Genomic DNA, 20,645 nt, shown 5'->3' on the forward strand with positions numbered 1-20,645 from the left:
CCAATTGAGCCAGAGCCATTTTAGAAAACTGCCTTCTGCATGGCACTCAAGTTAAAAATCCACATTCAGCACTTATTTCATGACCCTCTGTGATAGCCAACGGAATGAAATCTCAGCCTTAGAAAAATCTTAACCATTTCTCGACTATTTTTATAGTTTATATTATCTTGTTACGTGTATATATATATATGTATTATAAACATCATTAGTATAAGTATTAGATAAGAAAGCTGACCTGATAAGCATATATTGGCCTCAGTGTGAAATGCTTCAGTGACATGGACGATAAAGTTCAAATCAAGTCTGCCAAAGCATATGGTGGGTGTGAGACGTGCTAGACCATAAGTGTCACTTATGTGTTTACTCCTCACCTCTCTGACACTTTATCAGCTCTGAAGGTGTCTCTCATGCATTTCACCTGATCGACTCAGCAGACAAAGAGATCCGGCCCGTGTTTCAACAGTGCACAAGTGTCCACCTAATTAGGTGCTCATGGGAAACCGAGCATTGATTTTCTGTCAACGGGTCTGCCCCCCAAAAAGAAACAGCGCTGTTTGTCTTTTTCTAATGATGCACCGTGTGCCATTGATAACAGCGATAAAACAGGCTAGGGAGGTAGCATAAGCAAACCTGGACACACCATACCCGTGGGAACCCATATATAATGATGCCATTTAATTGTATGGTTGGGAAATAGGTAGTGTGTGAGTAGTGGGAAGTAAACAAAGTTTGTCGGGGATGGAAATGGACTGAGTTTTCTGACAAAAATATATCTTTTCAGCTCTGTAAAGGCGTGAAATCCCTCTTGTGCTTGTTATTTCACACTCCTGTGGCTCCAACTTGGGCCAGCGGTGGCACGGTAAACAGACAAACACATGAATTCACGCAAACGATACACACACATACGCACACAGTATACTAAAGAGGGGGGGATTTTGGCAGAGAAGTTACTAATGACCTCAAATTTTCAGGATTCTCACTCACACAGAATATGAATCCTAATTTTCACATTCCTAAACCGTTATTCCTAAACAGCACCTACACATCTAGCATAAAAAGGGGTGTAATCTAGATTACTAGAATTAGAAAATAACCGAGGATGCTGTCTGTCCACCATTCATTCTCTCTGAGGTGGGAAACTTGGCTTTGCTGAACACCCAGAGAACTGTTATGTATAAATAATGGTTTCAGTATCACACTGGCCAGTGTGCCAGCCACCTGCTGATCCAACCACACACAGGTAGCGCCAGCCCGGGTGACACAGGGCTGTAGACATGGGCATTCAATCTGCCAGCAAACTAATCAGTGAAAAGGATGAACTCCAAGCTTATCAGAAGGGGTCATGGATGTGGGTGGAGGAGGCAGCGGTGGGAGAGCAGGGATGTTTTGCGCAGCCACAGCAGGCTGACATGGGCCCTAGAATGGGAAAATTCACAAATCTCAATGTAGGAGGTTGGGAGAGCGCAACCCTAAAGGAGGTGAAGGAAGCTTTGCTGCTTACCACCCACACATTACCTGAACATGTCAGAGTCTGATGCTAACACCTTCAGCTTAACTATGATATCATGAATGCCAGGTTCACTTGCCTTGCAATGGATATCTGGCAGCAATTGTATTATTGATAATCGGCATTTGAGAGTCTAAATACAGAATCATGATAAATAGCAGTGTATACTATGACTGTAAATTGTTTGATAAAGAAATCTCACCAGAATTGTTAGGATACGTCCTGAAACACATGTCTGGTACTACAAGAGTCTCTCAAGCACTACCTTGTTAAAAACAACAATTCAATTCACCATATAAATGTCTGTCTTTGAAATGCAGGGCCCCTGACTGAACAGTTTGTCTTTAAATTCAAACATTATTTCAGCTCCTTAACTGATCACCGCTGGAAACCATTCTGTATCAGCATTTAAAGGTACAAGACTGTAATTCAGAAGGTAATTTCACATCTTAACAGAATCCAATTAAAAGCATGGACATTTCAATTAAACGTCCCCCTGGCTTGTCGCTACAGTGTCACACCACAAGTGAAATTGGAATCAGATTACGGAGAGAACCCGAAGAAGTGTTTTTCAGCGCAATAAGGATCACGCGTTCCAGATAGAGACCCCTGTCATCTATACGGCAGGAAAGAAAATAGCCTTTCTTTGCCAACATTAGTCATTTAATTCTCCCTCCTTATTAATTTCACAGCAGATTACCTGAGAAGATACAAAATGCTGTCAGCAAAGAGTTTTAATTAAGTATGGGGTATGTTGCTGTGAGTACCTTATGTGAAACTGCTGCCTTATAATGCTCTTGTTTTAATTACTTCAGAGTGCCCCCTCATTAACCTCTATGGAGATGTGCTCCAAACTACAGTGTGCATTACAAACACTAGACTCAGAAACTGCTCATATCCATATGTAGAACTTCATATTTCTACTGTTACAAAAATAAGTTGTGAATAATTCACCTTATAAACACAAACTATTCTTCATTTTGTTATTTAGAAAAACATAGAAATTTCGAGAATTTTCTTCTTTTTTTTTTCATTGCCCCAATAGCTTCGTCTCATATGTCCCACCAGAATTTCAAAATAAAAGAAATAGACAGTACAATTAGGGATATTGTGCTTTGAACTTGTTAACTGTGAGATAACCTTGGTGGCCAAGGGCACCATGACGACCCCTGGTGGGAGCCACAAACTCTTGTTTGTGGCTTATTTGTAGAACCTGCTGATAACAAAAAGCATCAAGGTTTTCTCATGTAATACTTATATACTATAATATAGCAGTGGGCTAAAATATATATTTAATTTGTTAAATGTATCTAATAAAATGTTATCAGTAAAATTTTTCATGAATTCTCTTCTAAATAGGCTCTCACACATCCATAAATAGTAAAATTAAAAAAAATGGTTAACAAAAAACTAAAATCCGAAAGGTGTTCTTTATTAGATACTATACATCTGTGAGCCTGTGTGATTCAAACACAGATCGGTTTTGTTTCATCATTTCATTTCTCCGTAGCTCATCTATGTCAAGCAGCTGTGGGTGGTCTCGCAGCCTGAAAATCAGCAGCCCCGTGGACATTTCCCTTTTGATCCTTTTCATCCTGAAGTTTCTGAATGGTCCAATATAGATTTCAAAAAATGCTCCCAGAGTTGGCTCCTATTCACAATATACGGATGGATAACTGTGCCACTGTCCACCCCAACACCTTAATGTGGTTTAACAGGATACATTAGCTTTTAATGGCACTTAATTGTACAAAAAGGAAATCCATAACCACATAAGGAGAAAAGTCAAGTATTTCCAAGCTCTTTATAAGAACAATTTAGAGCAGACAAGTGCTTTTCAAACCTTGGATTGGAATCAGTCCGACAGCCTGGCCATGAGAAGGCTGGTCTCCATTTGTAGGGCTACAGTGCCACCATTTGGTCATGATGAGGCTTTCATTTCACTGCCAGGGCCTTCCACTTGGCAATTCTGAGCCTGTATGAAAAAAATAAATTATGATGGTTTATACTGTGGAAATCTCATTTTGAAATAAATGATCTCATTCAAAAATAATGTCACAGTTGGCACCATAATTGTCTAATTCAGCGCTGAACTATCTTGGAGAATGCAGTGCAGGGCTCTACAGCAGACCATAAAGTTGAATGGTTCTAGCCTACGATATCTCATTTAAAAAAGATGAGCTGGACCTAAAATACTTCCAGGTGCACGATTAGAGTGGGAAGAAAACATTCAGTCCCATTATTATTCTTGATAGATTATTGTAGGTCCATGCCATCTTAGATAATGAGCAATAACCTGCACTTTAAGAACAGGGGAGGTTTGCCAAGAAGGAATGGTGATTACAATCAATTAGGACTGATGACAAAGCACCAACAATAACCCTGTATGTGTGTGTGTGTGTGTGTGTGTGTGTGTGTGTGTGTGTGTGTGTGTGTGTGTCCTTGTGTTTTATTCACGCATCCCTCCAAACTACCCTGTTTTGTGTAATCAACATCTGTTGTGACAGGCAACCTCCTCCTTTCTCAGAATGGCCCACTTCAGATAATGAGTGTCATACCAAACTGCAGGGCAAAGGCTGATTTTACTCCTCTTTTTACTCCTCTTCTTTGGCCTCCGCTCTCACTACCCTCTGTTTCCTCTCGTATCATTCAAGGCATTCATTACAGAGAACCTTGAAAAAGAGCGACCACCACTGTCACAACATCAGCAACGTCAGTTCTCAGTGTGTGGGGGTGGTGGAGGAAATAGAATAGTCTTGTCTACTTTATTGAGCCTGTAGGATCCTTCACAGTTTACTTATAAACACAAAAAAAAATTCTTATGAATGCCTTTATTTTACCCTCAGATTTGAGGTATTCAAACAAAACATAGGCTACTTCTCTATGAGACTTTACTTACATTTTCTTTGGTTATAGTTTCTCTTCCTATTTCCAAATGATTTCATTTCCTCACTATTTTCTGCACTGATATCCCCAAATTTGCAGGCCATGTGGAGAGCATACACGCTTTCTATTCATCAGAGCAAACACACTCAAGATATGTGTAGTCTGTACTGGTATGTATGATTGACTCATATCACCATACCAATGGTTTAGGCGCCATCTCCTGGTAGTAGTAGTAGTTTTTCCCACCACAATAAAGAGCCAATGTGTCTATTTCTTTATATTAGTGAACATTATCTCATAATACTTAGTCTTATTAGTCATCTCATAGTGATTGACAGAGGCACAGATTGTGATGCATTTCTTCATAAAGACGTTATCTAAGTCTGAAAAGATTTCCCACTTAGAACTTGAACTCCATTTTAACTCTACAGTCGAAGCTCTCTGTTCAGTGAGATGTGTCTACAATGTATAAATAAAATAATTTTCCCAGCTTGGCCTCAAAATTAATTGCCTCCAAAATAAGACAAATAGGTTCAGACGAGCGAAAATGTGAGATTGCACATAATGTCAATTTATTGGAGTTGATTAACGGATGCATCCAATTTCTTTAGACTTAAGATTCATCTCAGAACATAAACACTTTTTTTTTTTTATTTCCAAGATGGAATTTGCTGTTTGCACAACCAAGTAGAACAAATTATTTGGAAAATCCATTAATGTCATGAGCACACTGAACTCCGTTTCATTTAGCATAACCCTGAGTTTACTTTAACTGCAGGAGAGCTCTTCTACTTAAAACTTCCCTTGTATTCTTATACTCATTCATAAAAAAAACTCCAGTTTAAAGTGTCAAGTGGCAGCGGCTTGAATGAGAAATGACACTGTTGTACCTTTTTTCTCTTTGTCACCACCGCAGGGTGTAAATATAAAAAAATACAGGTCTCTTTAATCAGGAAGTTAGCTTCCCAGGTTCATTCATAAATGACAATTAATAAGTATACGCACAATATTTTTAATACAGTCTTTGACTACAATGTGACAGGGTTTCTGAGCTGGAGTTAACTACAGTAAGGTATGGTAAAGGCACAGGCATTGGTGTGCATTTATATCACATGAGAAACAACATTGTTGCCTCAGCTAGAACTCACATGCTTTTTTATGGCAGACACTTTTACCCCATTTACACGTCTCAAACAGGAAAAGCACAGGTGTAATCAATAATATTAACAACTATTCTATGAAAGTGTCCCAGTAAGCTGTGTCAGAGAGCCTGCATGTACAGTACAATAAATACCAAAGACCTTGTACTCCTAAATGGAATGCAGCCATCGTTAATGTTATGAATTACACCTGTGCTTGTAATGTTATGAAAAATGTCTACAGTGAAAGTGGTCTTTTTATGGCCAGCTTCCTGTAATGGCAAAACAAATAAAGGTGAACACATTGTCATAGTAATGTAATAACTTATAAAACATAACATTGCTGCACTCTACACATTGGAACATATTATTGAACGGTCTTAAAACATGCATTTAATTTGATTATGTGAAGCTACAGTATGTCAGGATTTGCACTCCATGAAGGTTCACTTTATATTTATTTATTATTTGATAAAAATTAACCCATGCACTAGGTGTGAGTGGCTTTGTGTATAACTTTTCTTAAAGCCCTTGGAGAAGTTGAAAAAACAGTAAAAAAAAAAAATAAATAAAAAGAAAAGAGTAGTGAATTGACAGATAATGAATTGGCAGCCACTTTGTTCTTTGTTTGTCATTTATAAGCAAAAATGCCGAAAATCTGTGGTTCCAGCCACTCAAATTTGAATATTTGCTTGTTTTCTAATTATATTGTATTAAATCAAAAATATTTGAGAAAATAATTAGCAGATTCATCATTGATGAAAATAATCGTTAGTTATTATTCCAAACATATATTGTTTTCGCTGAAATATAGGAACAAATGCTGCAGCAAAAAGATGCATTCCCTTCTCCTGTATTGTGGTGTTTAACTGTTTTAAACACCAGAGGGCGCTTGGGGGTTATTACAGCAACCAGACCCCAACCTCCGTTTATCAAACCTCTCGTATCAAAGAAAGTGGAATGTATAAATCCGTTTTAGACGGAAGCTGGGTGCCCGTATCCAATCTGAAGTTTATTGGGTTTAAACATTACAGCGCACTGAAGGTACTCTTTCTCCAAAAGCATGAGAGTTTGAGGCGAAACCCGTCTCGGCACAATGCAGTAGATTGGTCTTAAACCAGGAAATAGAAGTAAAGTGTATTGAAAGGTGAAATAATTTCTGCAAACGCACGGAAAAAGACCCATGGAAGTGCAAGGTTTGAACGGTTATAAACAAGGAGGCATATTCATATAATTTGACCACTCCTCTCTGTCAAGCTGCGCTTCCGTGTTTACACACCCACAAAAAAACAGGACACTAGCGCCCGTCGGATGAATGTTTACCGAGCAAGCATAGAGTGGTGGTGAGGAAAGTGACAGTCACACTGGAGGCTTCGTGCATGGTGAAACACAGGTGATTTCAGCTTCCACGGTTGCAATTTACAGCGGAATGTTCACTCGAAGGGGGCATGGAGACGTCAAGAAATCTACACAGAAAGTTCTGGACCCAAAGAAGGATGTGCTGACCCGGCTCAAACACCTCCGGGCACTGTTAGGTGAGTGAAATGTCACCGGGCTTTTGATGGTGCATCGCCGAGGCTTAGCTAGTCGAGCTAGCTAACTGGCATCAAGCGACAGCTAACGTCAAACGAGCCGTCTGGTTAGCTGGCTGGCTGTCACCGCGGTGACCATTGCAAGCTAGCTGACAGGCAGCATAAATTCACACTATGGCAAAATAAGCTGCTTGCCACTCACCGCCTGTGTTCATTGATTTTTTTTTACGTACAAATAGCAGACAAGTGACACTGTCATAAGGCATGGATGCTAGCTAATGGGAGCTAGCTCTGCTTGCGGCTAACTAGCCAGCGAATGCTAACTGATGCTGCAGAACAACCTTTGTTGTCATTTAGTCCTGTGTCATCCTGACTGCTTTAAAAACGTAGTCCTTGCAGCTCTGTAGCTCAACACTGAGCAGCACAAACATAAGTCACCGTTTATATACTAAAGGCTGAGGTGAGGATAGGGCTTACCACCAGCTGGTTGACTGGTTTAGGTGCCATCAAGTTAGTCTACACAAGGAATATTTGATTTTAAAGTTATGAAAAATAAATGTTAATCTACCACTCTGGTGGATTTCTTTGTGTCTTTCATTGGTCAAGGAAGTACAGTATTTATGACAGTCATAGAACTGTTGTCTAGCTGGTGTTCTAACCCTGTCTTCCTTCACAATGACAACAAAAAGAGACATGGATTTAATCTGTAGTAACCTGACATCTGCTGCACATTTGAGTTTTGTATTGTGCATAATGGAACATATTTCCAATCCTCTTTTGAGGTTCTGTTTATTGATCAGCTATCATAGGGCTCTAAAGTTTTGTCCCTGTGGGTCTAAATGACAATTCCACTTTGCAAAACATTGAAGTAGAGAGCACATGACATGCTTTTTAAATACTTAATGTCCATTTTGTTCTTCCTGAACCAAAGTAGACATACATTATGAACAAAAACAATCGAAACAACACAAAAGTATTGGGTTCTCAATAGCAAAACTTCTGTTATATTTTAGACGTGCATATATACATTTTTTATGGCTTCCCATCAGAGTAGACTCACTCTGTTAAAACCAAGATGACCTTCATAGTATTGAGGACTGTAATATACAGTATCTAACACTTCTGCAGTACATCACAGATAAAACGGGGTCAGTGGGTACTGTGGGAACGTGTGGAGAGGAAGAAAGTAGTGAAGAGGGAATTGTGGGTTAGGTTGGAAAACTGCTATAGATTCATTATAAGTACAACATATAATATGATGTGCTTTCTCTCCAGGATTTCAGTCAAAGTAGGGCACTTGTGCTCAGGTATTGCTCTGTACAATGTAGTTTATGTCTTGTAAGGATGAACATGTAGTAGTGCAGGTTAATATGTTATCTAACCCCTTCAACATAAAGTAATTCTTACCCAGTTATGCTCAATTTTAACTCCAGAATAGTTGCAAAGCAGAATCAATAGGTGTTGTAGTGTATATATTTATATATATATATTTTTTTTAAATAAACTGAATCTGAAAACTTTGAAGGGACAGAAACGCTCCTCTAGTTAGGGTACGTAATATTAATGAAATTCATATTGTAGTAGTGAGCTTGATCTCTGTTGATATTTACCATAATATTCACAATTAATTACAATTATGGTATTTAAAAAAAAAAAAAAAAACATGCATCTATTTATCTGAAATCTTTAAGATGTCATACTGTGACTGAATTTGATAACATTTAACTTATATTCATCAAAAAATGAAAACTGAACAACAGTAAATAACAAGGTATACAGTGAAGGTATATCTGCAGTAAATCAGGCAGTGGAAAAGAAGAATCTCTCTGACAAAAGGACCATTCGAGATGTTTATGGTTGCATCCATTTGTTTGACTGATGCACGCCAGCTTGCAACCTTTTCATAGTGGTATGTTTGCTGTTGTATTGATTTCTTGTACAGCACCACAACTGTGACAACCAGTATCAGCTTTATAGTGTTTAGAAGCTTGTGCAAAACTGCTGTAAGTTAATATGGTTAGATCTTTCTGTTATCATTGCACACCTTCAATGTCAAGATTAGTACAACCAAAGTGGAGGTCAACACAGAACTCTGCACGTCCTCTTGTGTTTTTCTTTCCCTCATGTGCAGTTAAAGATAAGGTTAGTCTGTTTGTCTAGCAGCTGATAGTAGGGCCAACATGTTGATGTCCCCCAACGCCCCAGATTTTACCATGCTTTCTGCTAAGGAAGGATTTCCTCCTGGTGCTGCTGGTTCCTGTGTGGACAGGAAGCAGTGATGAAGGATGGGGTGCTGAGGGGGACAGGACAGGGACTTGGGAATATAGTTGGCCTCCTTTCATTGCTCACAGTGTTCTTTCTTTTCGTAATATTAGCAGAAGGATTTACCCTGGATGAAAAGTTCGGCTGCCGGGCTTAATCCCCTCATGATGATTGTAAAATGTCAACAGTCCCAACATCAAACCTGACTGTAATAGCCATGACGGAAGGGAATTTTCTAAATTACTAGATGGTGAACCGTTTAACTTGCATTTCAGATTTTTTAAAATAGTTAATACCATGAAGGCAGTGATGATGTTAAGAATTAATTAATTGAAATGTCTCAGATTTTAAGATTTTTTGTCTATATAAAAGTTGGACAAGTGAGAGTTATTGGCAGCCGGTTAACCTTATCTTAGACCTCTCCAAGTGCATCGTATATTATACGCTACAAGAATTTTGATTTGAATATTACATAAGTTGTGTCTCATTGTCTCTGTGGCTTTATACTACTAGGACCAGAAATTTGTTAAGCAAGCTTGTTGAATCGAGTCATAGTATCAGCTGTATTGTAGTTGAAAGGACAATCTGTGGTCTGGGCTATTTTCAGAGTGGCCCTGTATTGGTTTTCTGCTCACTGAGCAGATCTGTGGGATAGAGTGTGAAAGCTGCTGCATGTTAATTTGCTGGTCATGCCTGGCTGGATCTGGCTGAGGTTGTTAATTACAGGAGCCCAGCAAACCACCTGATCACTCACTGCTTCTTTCAGTGGAGGCACGAACGGCTATTTCTCTGACTGTTTCATGCTAAGTGTCATGCTCATGCTCACTCTCAACTCACTCTGCATTCACTGTTGCATGCCAGTACCCTAATATGTTCAAAATATAAGCCTGAAGGTGATGGTTAAAACTCTAGCAATAATCTGTCACTGCTTTGACTGTACATTGGAGTTTGTCTGGGGGAATACCTATTGAATCCCGATGGATATATTTCTCTCTTCACTTGCTCCCTCCACAGGCAGGTCAGAGTGCCAGGTCAGCTGTAGACCAGTTAGTGCCACAGGAGATGGTAGAGAATCACTGTCTAGCTCAAATATGCTTTGCTGTCATGAGGACTGGATCGCGGTCCCACTGGTTAAAGGACAAATGACCTAATCAGCTATTAGAAAAAGCTAAGTAGATGTTTTATGTTGCATTTGGCTCTCTCCCACTGCTGTGAACAAGCTCAACTTAACCTGTTGGTGAACTGTATGGGAACAGCAGTGAACATGTGCAAGTGTTGTTAGCAATAACAGTCAGGTATATTTGTTTGTGGGTGTAGGTGTGTGAGTTTGCAGCCAAAGGTAATGCTTTTTTAAGTAAGCTCTGCACTCATCTTTGGAAGAAGTGAAATGTAGTGTCATTACATCTTACTTTTCTCCCTGTACGGGCTTTAAGTGTTGCTGGGGTCAGGGTCAACCAAAAGTGCTGCTGGTATAAGAGGAAATCACAAGGTGAAGCACCAGAGGAAACAATGAGCACAGCACTGGAAGGGCTCTCAAGAAGGTCCTCTGTGTGGCTGAAGTAAAGGCTGAGATCACTCGACTTCTGATTCTCCTCTTTTGTAAAATACTCAGGTTAGACTTGTGAATAACTTCAGCCTCTTATCATCTTTTATCCCACACCATGTAGGCATGATATCAAAACTTAAAGGATTTTATCTAAGTGTAGTTTAATATAACTACCACAGTGAATAGTTATAAATGGGTTCTAAGAACTTTTTAGAAATTTGAGGCTTTTTTTTAATTTCCTTACTTTTCCTTATATTGTTGTGATAAGAACAGAAGTCCACAATTGTCCGTGCTCAAGTAGTTTACCAGTTTGGCAGTATTCTGTTTCACAATGATACAGTAAAAATGAAGTGACTTGCTGTGGTGGTGATTGTTCAGTGTGATTCACTTACCTTATTAAATTAACCACCCAGTCACAGGATGATTTGAAGCACACCATAAGACGAGTGTGGTTAAAATTTTGTTTTGGAAAAAGGCAAAACACTGATCCTATAAATCACAGTGGCTTAATTAAGCTTTTTTGATGCTGATTAGCACAAATAGACTTTTTTGTTTCAAGGTAAAAATAAATGTGTACAGGCTGATTTAACCTATCCCATTGGACAAAATATAAGACAACCCTGATTAAAAGATAAACATAGCATTTGAGAGACTTCCTTGCGTAAGTAGAGGGCAAAAAAAGTGACACTGTTAATAGTTATTTGAGTGAGATTGCCTGCTGTTGAGGTTCAGCAACACTAAACAGCCATTATCAGGTCTTAGTCTGGTGTCGCCCATTATGATACAGCTTCTGTCATTATGGTACTGGCAATTAGCATGTTAGCATGAGATCTGCAGAGATGTATTCGAATTATGGAGTAATGGAAGATTGCATGATATTAGTTTGGATAGCAAATACATAGACAGAACTATGAAGTACTAAATTCAGATTGTCCTTTGTTGATGTTGAAGTTTAATTTACTTCCCCTGACCAAATTCAACCCCCAGTCCCAAACCATATGCGCCAGTGCAACCATCTGTGGTAAGCCAGTAAAATGGTACTGCCAATATCAGTCAAGCTCTACTTGAGATAAGAAATTTGGGTTTGCCTGCTTAAAATTAGTTTGAAGGAAAAAAAAAAAGTAACTGAACACAACACATAACATGCAGAGAAAGTGTTGTTAAAAAGAGAGCCAAACGTCTGTTACCTCTTCTACCTAGCCTTTATTTGTTCACTATCCAAAACTACAGCTCATATGAGGTTTTACAGTGTGCAAATGACAAATGCTTGGGACATATTATTGTTGAATGCTAACAAAATAATTCCACCAAGTTTTTATTTTGGTTAAAGTGGGATTTAACAGAGTTTAGATGTTTGTATGCTGTAGTGTACATTTTTGGCTCTTTTTCTCAGGTTTGAATTGTTCTTCACAATCAGATTAATGAAACTGTTTACTGAACTGATTAGGCATAAAAGGGGGAAATTAACTCTCTTATTTACTTCAGTTTCTCTCCACTCCTGTTCCTGCTTTTAATGAATGTGGCTGCCTCTAAACTAGTGGCAGTGTCAAGATAAGCACTTACCTGTATAAAGAAGTCCTGTGCTGCTGTGCCTGGGTCATTAGCATTGCAAACCATGCCATGATAAAAACAGCACGGCTAGCTATTGCACATTATAATTATTGCTGGTGCTGGGTCACCACACCTCATAATGTCTGATGGGCTCTTACTGGTTTTGTGTGGATGCCACAGTGCGCTCATATGACGATAATGGTTATTTATTTATTATGGTGGCAGGTCTTGCAAGTTAACAATTTTAACAATAGGGACTTCATTATGGGTTAGGGTTATGGGTTACTTTGGCATTTTTTTTTTAGAGCTTCAGAAGGCCAGATTAATTATTTATTATCAGTCTCCATATACCATCAAAGAGCAGACTCTGTAATGGTCTTGGGCCTTTAAAACAGATGAGAGATGAAATATGTAATTTACTTCTATAACAAGTGTGCATGACATAAATCTATTTCAGTGTCTCGTGTCTTTTCTCATTTGTACTTGAAATTTAAAAAATGTGATTAACTATTTTTAGACTTGCAACCAGTACTATACATTTTTACCTGCTAATTTCTTTTCTTATTAACTAACTACTATTTCTAAAAAGGAGTTTCAAGCTGACTGATTATAGATTTGTTTTTATTAGGCTACATGTTGTAACACATGACTTGTTTATATAAACATGTAGTTAACCTCTAGGACGTATTGTATTTCTAATCAGAAAGCTTTGGCAATGTTCTTGGCCTTGCTTTTCTGTTTTCAGTGGTATTACTGTGGTATTCCCATCATGTGTCTCTAGGCTTCCTGAAAACCCAAATTTCAAATATGATATAAATCACATGGTGCTGAATGAAAGGCTTTTTTCTTTTAGCTGCTGACCTGCTGGAGAGCTAGAAATAGGAAAACACCAGTGCTCTGTTTTCTGTGGTGGATAATATCTGTGGGATTTTAAACAGCACATGAAAAACCAGTTTGTCTAGTTACACTGTGTACCTGTCCTGTGTTTATAGCTGAACCTAGCCCAAGACTTCTTGTTTACTGGAGCAGCATATGTTAACAAGATTTGATCTCAAAGTGGATTTACATTTTATGTTGCCTTTCTGAGTGCCCAAGCTCTCACTAATCTGCGATGGATTTCCAGCTTTAAAGCAAAAAGAAAATAAACACTCAACTTTGGCTTAGTGTTAGCAGATTTCTACCCAGAGTTGTTAAGAGCAGACTGTAAGTTGCTAACCGTATTGACTGGTACTGGGTGATGAAGTGATGTAGAAAAGTGAATTTCCCAAAAAATGTATACATACACTTAATTGTTTTTCGTTTTTTAAGGTAGGGCCTTTGTCTTTCTTAAACGTATTCTCTTCTGTGAGATGAGTAGTGTTGCTTTTTGTCATGTAAAAGACGTGAGAGCCAATGTTAAAGTTTAATGACCATCACAACCAATAACAGGAACTGCTATAACATTTTTTTAATATAAAGTGAGTGAAAACAAGGACAAATGAAAAGGTTGACAACAATTTCGTGTTTTAAAGTGACTAATAGTAATATTAGTAAAACATTAGAAAAAATGACTTTTCTTGTTTTCCTGTGAAACTCTCTGTCCCTAATAAATGTCACAAATAAAAATAATAAAATGCTTTAGGCCTGGGTTTCTGTTGACTACAGCTTGTTTGCATTACTGATATGACTTTTATTTTAGATTTAAACATAAAAATTATTTGTAGATAGCGTTCCTTACCATTAATTGTGGCATTTTAAACCTTTGCTGGAAAAAATAGGGAACAAGGGAGATACTGCTATACTTGCTTTACTATGTAAATTTAAACCAAATTGTTTTGCATTTATCTTTAATTTGATGTTCTCTTCCTGCCCTCCATTTGAAGAATGACCATGTTCAGTAGGAATCACTTTACAGGGAAACTAATGTAACCGCTGTGTTGTACCTGAAGAAGAGGAGTGAAAGTTGCCAGTTTAGCGGCTCTTTAGTGCCAGGCTGCCGAGATAGGCTACTCTCTCATGTGTGAGGTTGGACGGGGATAAGGTCAGACTACCATGACTGTTTCACACTGATCTATGTAGACTTATAGGCCCCAATCTGTTGCACAGCTAGACACTGAATCATTGAATTCATTATGATGCCACTGTTTGGCACAGCATCATAATGAAATTATACGTATCAAAAGAGTTGTGATTGCAGGAAAGGCCCTTTTTCATGATAATTATGTTTCTTGGATTTGTTTTAATGCAGCTTCAGTTCGTATTAATCCTTTAATAATAACATTAATCATAATTAATTACAATTCTCATAATAATATGATGACATTGCTGTTGTATTTATGGTGAGCATCCTATCATTTCAGAGGCGTTACAAGCCTGTTGACATTTTAAACAAGATTTAGTTATTACAGACAGGCATACCTTATATGAATTGTAGCTCTTGGTATGTTTCTGTCAACTCAGAGAGAGCAGCAAGCTTTTCTCCATTACTTTAGTCAAGCAGTGTGTTAATCATTCTCTGTGAATACATTGCTCTGAGAGGATGATACATGGCATGACCAAGCCAGTTATTAATATTTTCTCCTGACTCGCTATGGAGGCTCAAAATTGCCCAGCCCACTGTTCACAATTGTACTATTTCTGCAAAATGAAAGCTTTATATGATAAACCAACCCACAGAAGATGAGTCTCTTGTCGATACAGATAGAGAAAAGAGGAAGAGAAAAAAGACTGACACAGCTTTGAGAACATTCAACCAGCAGCTGTGTGTTATCAAGGCCTCCAAAGAGGCTCGTACAGCCTGCTACCTATTATAACTGTAAATTGCATCATGTGACAGACCTACTCAGCTGGTTGCAACAGATTTATGATTAACCTCCTTTCACTCTGGTCAAATATCAACCTCCTCACTCAACCATGGGTCACAAAGTGCTGACTGCAGCTGATCTGGTTTACTGTTTCTCCACATCATTCTTCTTTTATCTTCTCTGTGGCCACTGGTTTTTAAAATGTAACAACAGACAACACATAACATACAATGTACATACATTTAAAGTGGCAATAGACAACGTTTTTTGGCTTAAGTTAATATTATGAAGTAAATGTTGGTTGTTGCTATTGCCATTACATTGTTGCACAATGTAATGGCAATAGCATAATGACACATCAGCATTTAGATTGGTTCCCTATGAGCCTTGCTTTCACTATACAATTCTTTCTGCCACTGGGCGCAACATTCCATGTAAAAAAAGCTCTCAAGTTCACCTGCCACTGCACAACCAAAACAAAAAGAGTATAGTGCTTTTGTTTTGCCCAGTAGCTACTGGTGCCTTTCTCCAGGTAGTGAAAATTGGAGGATGGTGGAATAATCACACTAACTGTGGAAACTCTACCTGGCAAAAGAGAAAGAGGCCCGTTGTTGGAGGAGGCACAGAAAGCGAAGATGGAGAGTTATAGAAACTGAGGTAAAAGGAGTGTGAACTTTAGATGGGCATTCACTTGATGGAGAGAGCCATGGTCAGACTGGGACAGAAATTCAACTCTGTATCTGCTGGGACCAACGTTATGAATTTTTTACTGTCCACTGGCACAGTGATGCAGCAGCCCATCAGGGCCAATTTGACTATGGAGAGAGCTCTGGGACATGATAAGGTTCAAAACCAACATTCAGTTGGCATTATTTCCACTAGAGTAAGAAACAAAGCAGCCAGGCTGATAGCCGTAGCCATGTTGCTAACACTAGCAACACTAGCTAACACTGCTAGCAACCAAAAACAAACGATTCATTTGATAAATAAAAACAAATAACATATTTCCTGGCAGCGAGCTTTCTAAAATGAGTAATGTTGAAACGTACTATATTTCTCTTTATGTCAGTGGCGCCAACATTAACAACACTTGAAAACACTAGGGGGGAAAGTTTATTTTTTAATGCCACTTTAAAAACAAACTTGGCGTTGTGTCTGATTTTTTTTTTTTTCTTAGTTGAGGCACCACTTGAAATAGATAATTAAAGACTATTCATTTAGTCTGTAGGTTTTGAAAGGGTGCAATTAAAAAAAAATTTTTTTTTTGCAATTTTAAACCAAACAAAGTTTTGAACTTCTGTGTAAATATTAAAAACTGTAATCAATTAATGTCACTGTGGACGCAGTCAAAGTACTGTGTCCGGTCTGTGAGGGTTTGCGGGGTCTCTGCCATGCATATCCTGAGATCATTGCCGAAAAAAATCCCAAAAGATAACACCTCTCTAATCTTTCGAAATGTCAAATTGTTCAATCTCTACAGTCTCTTTGATTTTCTCATGCTCCTTCTTTGTTTGTAGACAACCATTTAGAGGGGAAGCACCATCTATGGTGCATCCATCAGCTTCCAATTTAGCTACCATCCCTGTGTCTCTTCTACTATGTGTCGGGGCCCTCCAGGCATCCCTTTGCTGGGGCTCTTAAAGAGTCGTCTGTGTCTGATCCGAGCAAACTGCCAAAGAAACATCAGTCTTTTCTCTCCTTTCTGGCAAGAAAATAGTGCACCTGCAGTGTTAGCTAGCCCATGGCTAATGCAAATGAGTGTATGTGTGATCAAAGGCCTGATTAGACTGCTTTTTTAGTATAACATTGCATATTAATGATTCTGCTTCATGTGGTAAAATGGCATACATTGTAAATTGCCTAGAGGGTCAAACTATGGTTTGATGTAACCTTTGAACATTAAATGTGAGCTCTTATTATTGCCTGCGTTGTGTGCTGATCAAGTTTGAACAAGGAGCTTTGGGTAGAGTAGCCTGACGTTTGGTCTTGATTGTGTAAATATACCATTCAGCGGCTTCAGCTGACTAGATGACCTTCACCTATTTACGCTAACAAGCCCAGTCTGCACACTGCTGTGCGCACTCTTTCAGTGCTTGCTGGGCAAACCCAGTTTAACGTCAGGTCATTTGAATAGCAAGCAACATAAAAAGACACTAATTGTTCAACTGAAGCTTAGAATTATGGTTCTTTAACGAGCAGATGGGTGGTATCCTTTTTTCCACTGTGTACCTTTATGTGAAGTTGTTATGCACAAATGGTATTCCACTGTGTTATATAATACTGTGTGGTGATTCAGCAGGTCAATCTACTCTTTCACCCTTGGCCTTAGGACTCAGTGAGACACAGGGAAACCCTCAATGACGCAACAACATCGGAAATATCAGAATTCCATGTTTATCCAGCCAGAGGTTGGAAAATATCAGCATAATCTATGCACTGACATCTTGGTAGTATATTTTTCCTTAGAGATTTTGGGAAAAATTACAGCAAGCTGATAATATATGCCTCCATAGAACATTTTGAGAAGATGCTGTGTTTTTCTGCCTTCCGAAATATTACATTATAGCCTTCAGCTCTGACTGCGCATTATTATTTTCCAGCCAGTCCTCTGACATGGGGGTGGAACATCTGCCCTTCCCTGACAGTTAACAGGAAACATATCACAATGGAGAACAGTGTCGTCCAACCCAAACCTGCCATGGCTGTTTGGTCTGTTAATTCCACTATAGAAGATTGCAGGTCTCTGCATCATAAAGTTATCACTCTCACCAGTATCTAGGCCATGGTTCATTCAGTTTTTAGTAATTTAACAATAAGGCTGACTTAATGATCCCCTTGCAGAGTAGTTCACTGTCATTTAGGCAGTTTATGGGCTCTAGCTAAGCATTTAACTTCATTCAGTAGGAAGTAGAATTACTAGGGTAGCATTTGGAGCAACAATTGACCCCTGGTTTGTTATTTTACTGAACTTGGCTGGGGTTTCTCTTTTCCTTTTTATTAGTTCAGCACTCTTCTACAAGAAGTGCTATTATGTGTGAATCAGATGACTGACTGTTGGCATTAACTTTGCTTCTTCAAACAGCCAAGCTATCAGCTCATTCAGCTACAGTCACCACTTTTAAGACACAAGGTTTTCTCCCACCATAACAGCCCTGTGTGATCCCAGCTCTCTACAGCTGCTGTTAATCCAACACTGTTTTCCTGTTTTTGAGATGGGAGTCTTGCAGATGGAGGGTAGTCGGTTGAAGGACACAGTTATTTTGTTGGGCTCAGAGGATACAGTGTCATCCCCTGCATTCCCAGGACTTGGAGAACCTGTTCTGTCTGTTTCTGTCCACATGCTGTTACCTGAGAAGTTAGTGAAGCCATTGAGTGAAGGGTCTTGCTGGATATCAGTGCTCACAATGCTCACAACCATCGTTCAATTTCATCCTTTCAGCCAAACATTTACTTTTTACAACAAGACTAGGGCAGAACCTAGTATATGGCTGGACCCATGTTGTAGGCTATTTGCATTCTGCCAAGTTTTAGCCAGTTTCAGCCCTTCTTTGGTTTGCTTCTCTCCTGCTCTCTGTGATCACATATACAGTATTTTGAGACAGTCGAATTCCCAATAAAGCTGTTCTCATTTACATATTTTTCTGTGTCTGTTGTCAGACATCGGAACAAGTATGAAATAGTGACTGAAAAAGAGCCAATTAACACTACATACTAACCAGCAGTCACTTGCAGGCCAGTCCCAAGCTGTTGCTCTGCTGCTACAATCCTGATTTTATAAACACAACGTCGTCTGACAAAATCAACATACACAAAAGTTAAGTGCAACGGCTGTGCTGTGATTTCAGCTACATTTACTTGTAAAATGATCACTCAGAAAGTTAGAAGCTCATTCGCGGTCAGCATAGAGAGGTGTGTCTGCGCAGGGAAAGCCTGACTGGCTCAAAGGACAATGCAAGCAACTAACTTCCTTGGAAAGTCGCCAAGATTTGTCCATAAAGTTGCTGGATTTGTCGCTAGGGGCTTCTTTTTTTTTTTTTTTTTTTTTTTTACGACAAGTGAGTAGGTTGGAAACACTGCTTGTTTGCGCTAAATCATTTTGAAAGGGCAACGACCAATGAGGAAAATCCAACACTTGGCCGGGCGTCAGTGGTGTAACCTTAGAACTCAGTCACGTGACATTGGCTGACCAGTGGTGTAACTCCATCACTCACTCAGCTCTGTCAGTCAGTCAGGCAGGCAGTCACAGACATTTGCGTTTATAGGGCTGACCCCGCTCCTGCGGTCCAGCTGAAAAGTAAGACCGAAACCAGAGAGCATGAAAAAAGAGGCAAACTTCTACTCAGCCTGTAGATCATTAATGGAGTGATATGTCAGTAGTAACCGACAATTCATAGAGAATTTTCATTCATTAGTGGCTTCTGAGGTTTGCTATATGAAGCCTGGACAGTAGGTCTGTTACTAATTTGAATCACAGAGCTAGACTGTCTTTGTCTGAACTTCACTACTGGGAGATTGATCAATGTCTTGTCAGCATTTTCTGACATGGTTAGCATCCACCCGAGACTCTTGCTCAATGTCAGTAGTCCTGTGATCTTTTCGTTTTTAAAAATGTTCTTTTCTCCCCTTAAGACCTCTCCCACCATCTGTCATGCTTCAGTGGCTGATATGAGCAGATGCAGAGCCGTGAGTCTGAAGGCTGGAGAGCACAGGATGACAAGCTGTGATGCCTCTTTGACATGCAGCATGACATATGAAATTGACCCAGCACCCATCAACTTCTCACACACCCAACAATATGCAAATTAGAGTTGCATAATTGTTATAGACTTCCTCTTTGTCCTTTCTCTCTCACTCTCATGTACGCTGGTACAGTATTGGCACTGATCAGACCTGTGTGCTATCAAGAAATGCTCTTTTGTGATTGTTTAATTAGACATCTTCAAATCTTGAATGATATTAGGTGCTACATTATGTTTTTAAAGTGACAGACTTAAGTAATGGCCTAATTATAGAAGACAGACCAAAGCTATTCTTGCTTGTTGTGTAAGGGATTTTGTTGAATGTGAAAGCCTTAAGCAAGTCAGCTGTAATTTGTCTTAAACCTGTTTTATCTAAACAGCAGCCCACTCTCTGATATGCATTATAAATATGCACATGCATTCTCAAAAACAACCCTGGCACCCTCAAGATTCAGTTTAACTAAGGATCTTCTCATCCTGTCCTTACCTCCCCTGTTTTCCTGAGCTTTTAGGAGACCCTCCCAACAGAATAAGCAGTGGCAAAAACTTAAACACGTGATGGTACAAGACTGGAGCACCTTCAAACGCGAGTCCTTAGGCATAAAAGCAAATAAAAAAAACAAAAATAAAATCTATTTGTACACTTAAAGTGACATTTTTTAAGTGATAATTTTTTTTAGCCACATTTTCCAGTAAAGTA

The 20,645-nt window shown here is 38.9% G+C and overlaps 1 protein-coding gene across 6 annotated transcripts in view; it reads left to right on the forward strand.

Annotated features, from left to right (window-relative positions):
• Nucleotides 1-6,578: 6,578 nt before the first annotated feature.
• ralgapa2 (Ral GTPase activating protein catalytic subunit alpha 2) overlaps nt 6,579-20,645 on the forward strand; it is a 92,447-nt gene continuing 78,380 nt past the window's right edge. For 3 of the 6 annotated variants that reach the window (XM_056392964.1, XM_056392960.1, XM_056392962.1), the window contains exon 1: nt 6,579-7,067. In XM_056392964.1, the coding sequence (XP_056248939.1) occupies nt 6,962-7,067 (106 nt within the window). In that variant the 5' untranslated portion in view covers nt 6,579-6,961. The remainder of the gene's footprint in view (nt 7,068-20,645) is intronic. The other 3 variants (XM_056392958.1, XM_056392963.1, XM_056392961.1) reach the window with 1 other exon arrangement.

This window comes from Seriola aureovittata, chromosome 13 (assembly GCF_021018895.1).
Source record: "Seriola aureovittata isolate HTS-2021-v1 ecotype China chromosome 13, ASM2101889v1, whole genome shotgun sequence".
In the NCBI taxonomy this organism is placed as follows: Eukaryota; Metazoa; Chordata; class Actinopteri; order Carangiformes; family Carangidae; genus Seriola; species Seriola aureovittata.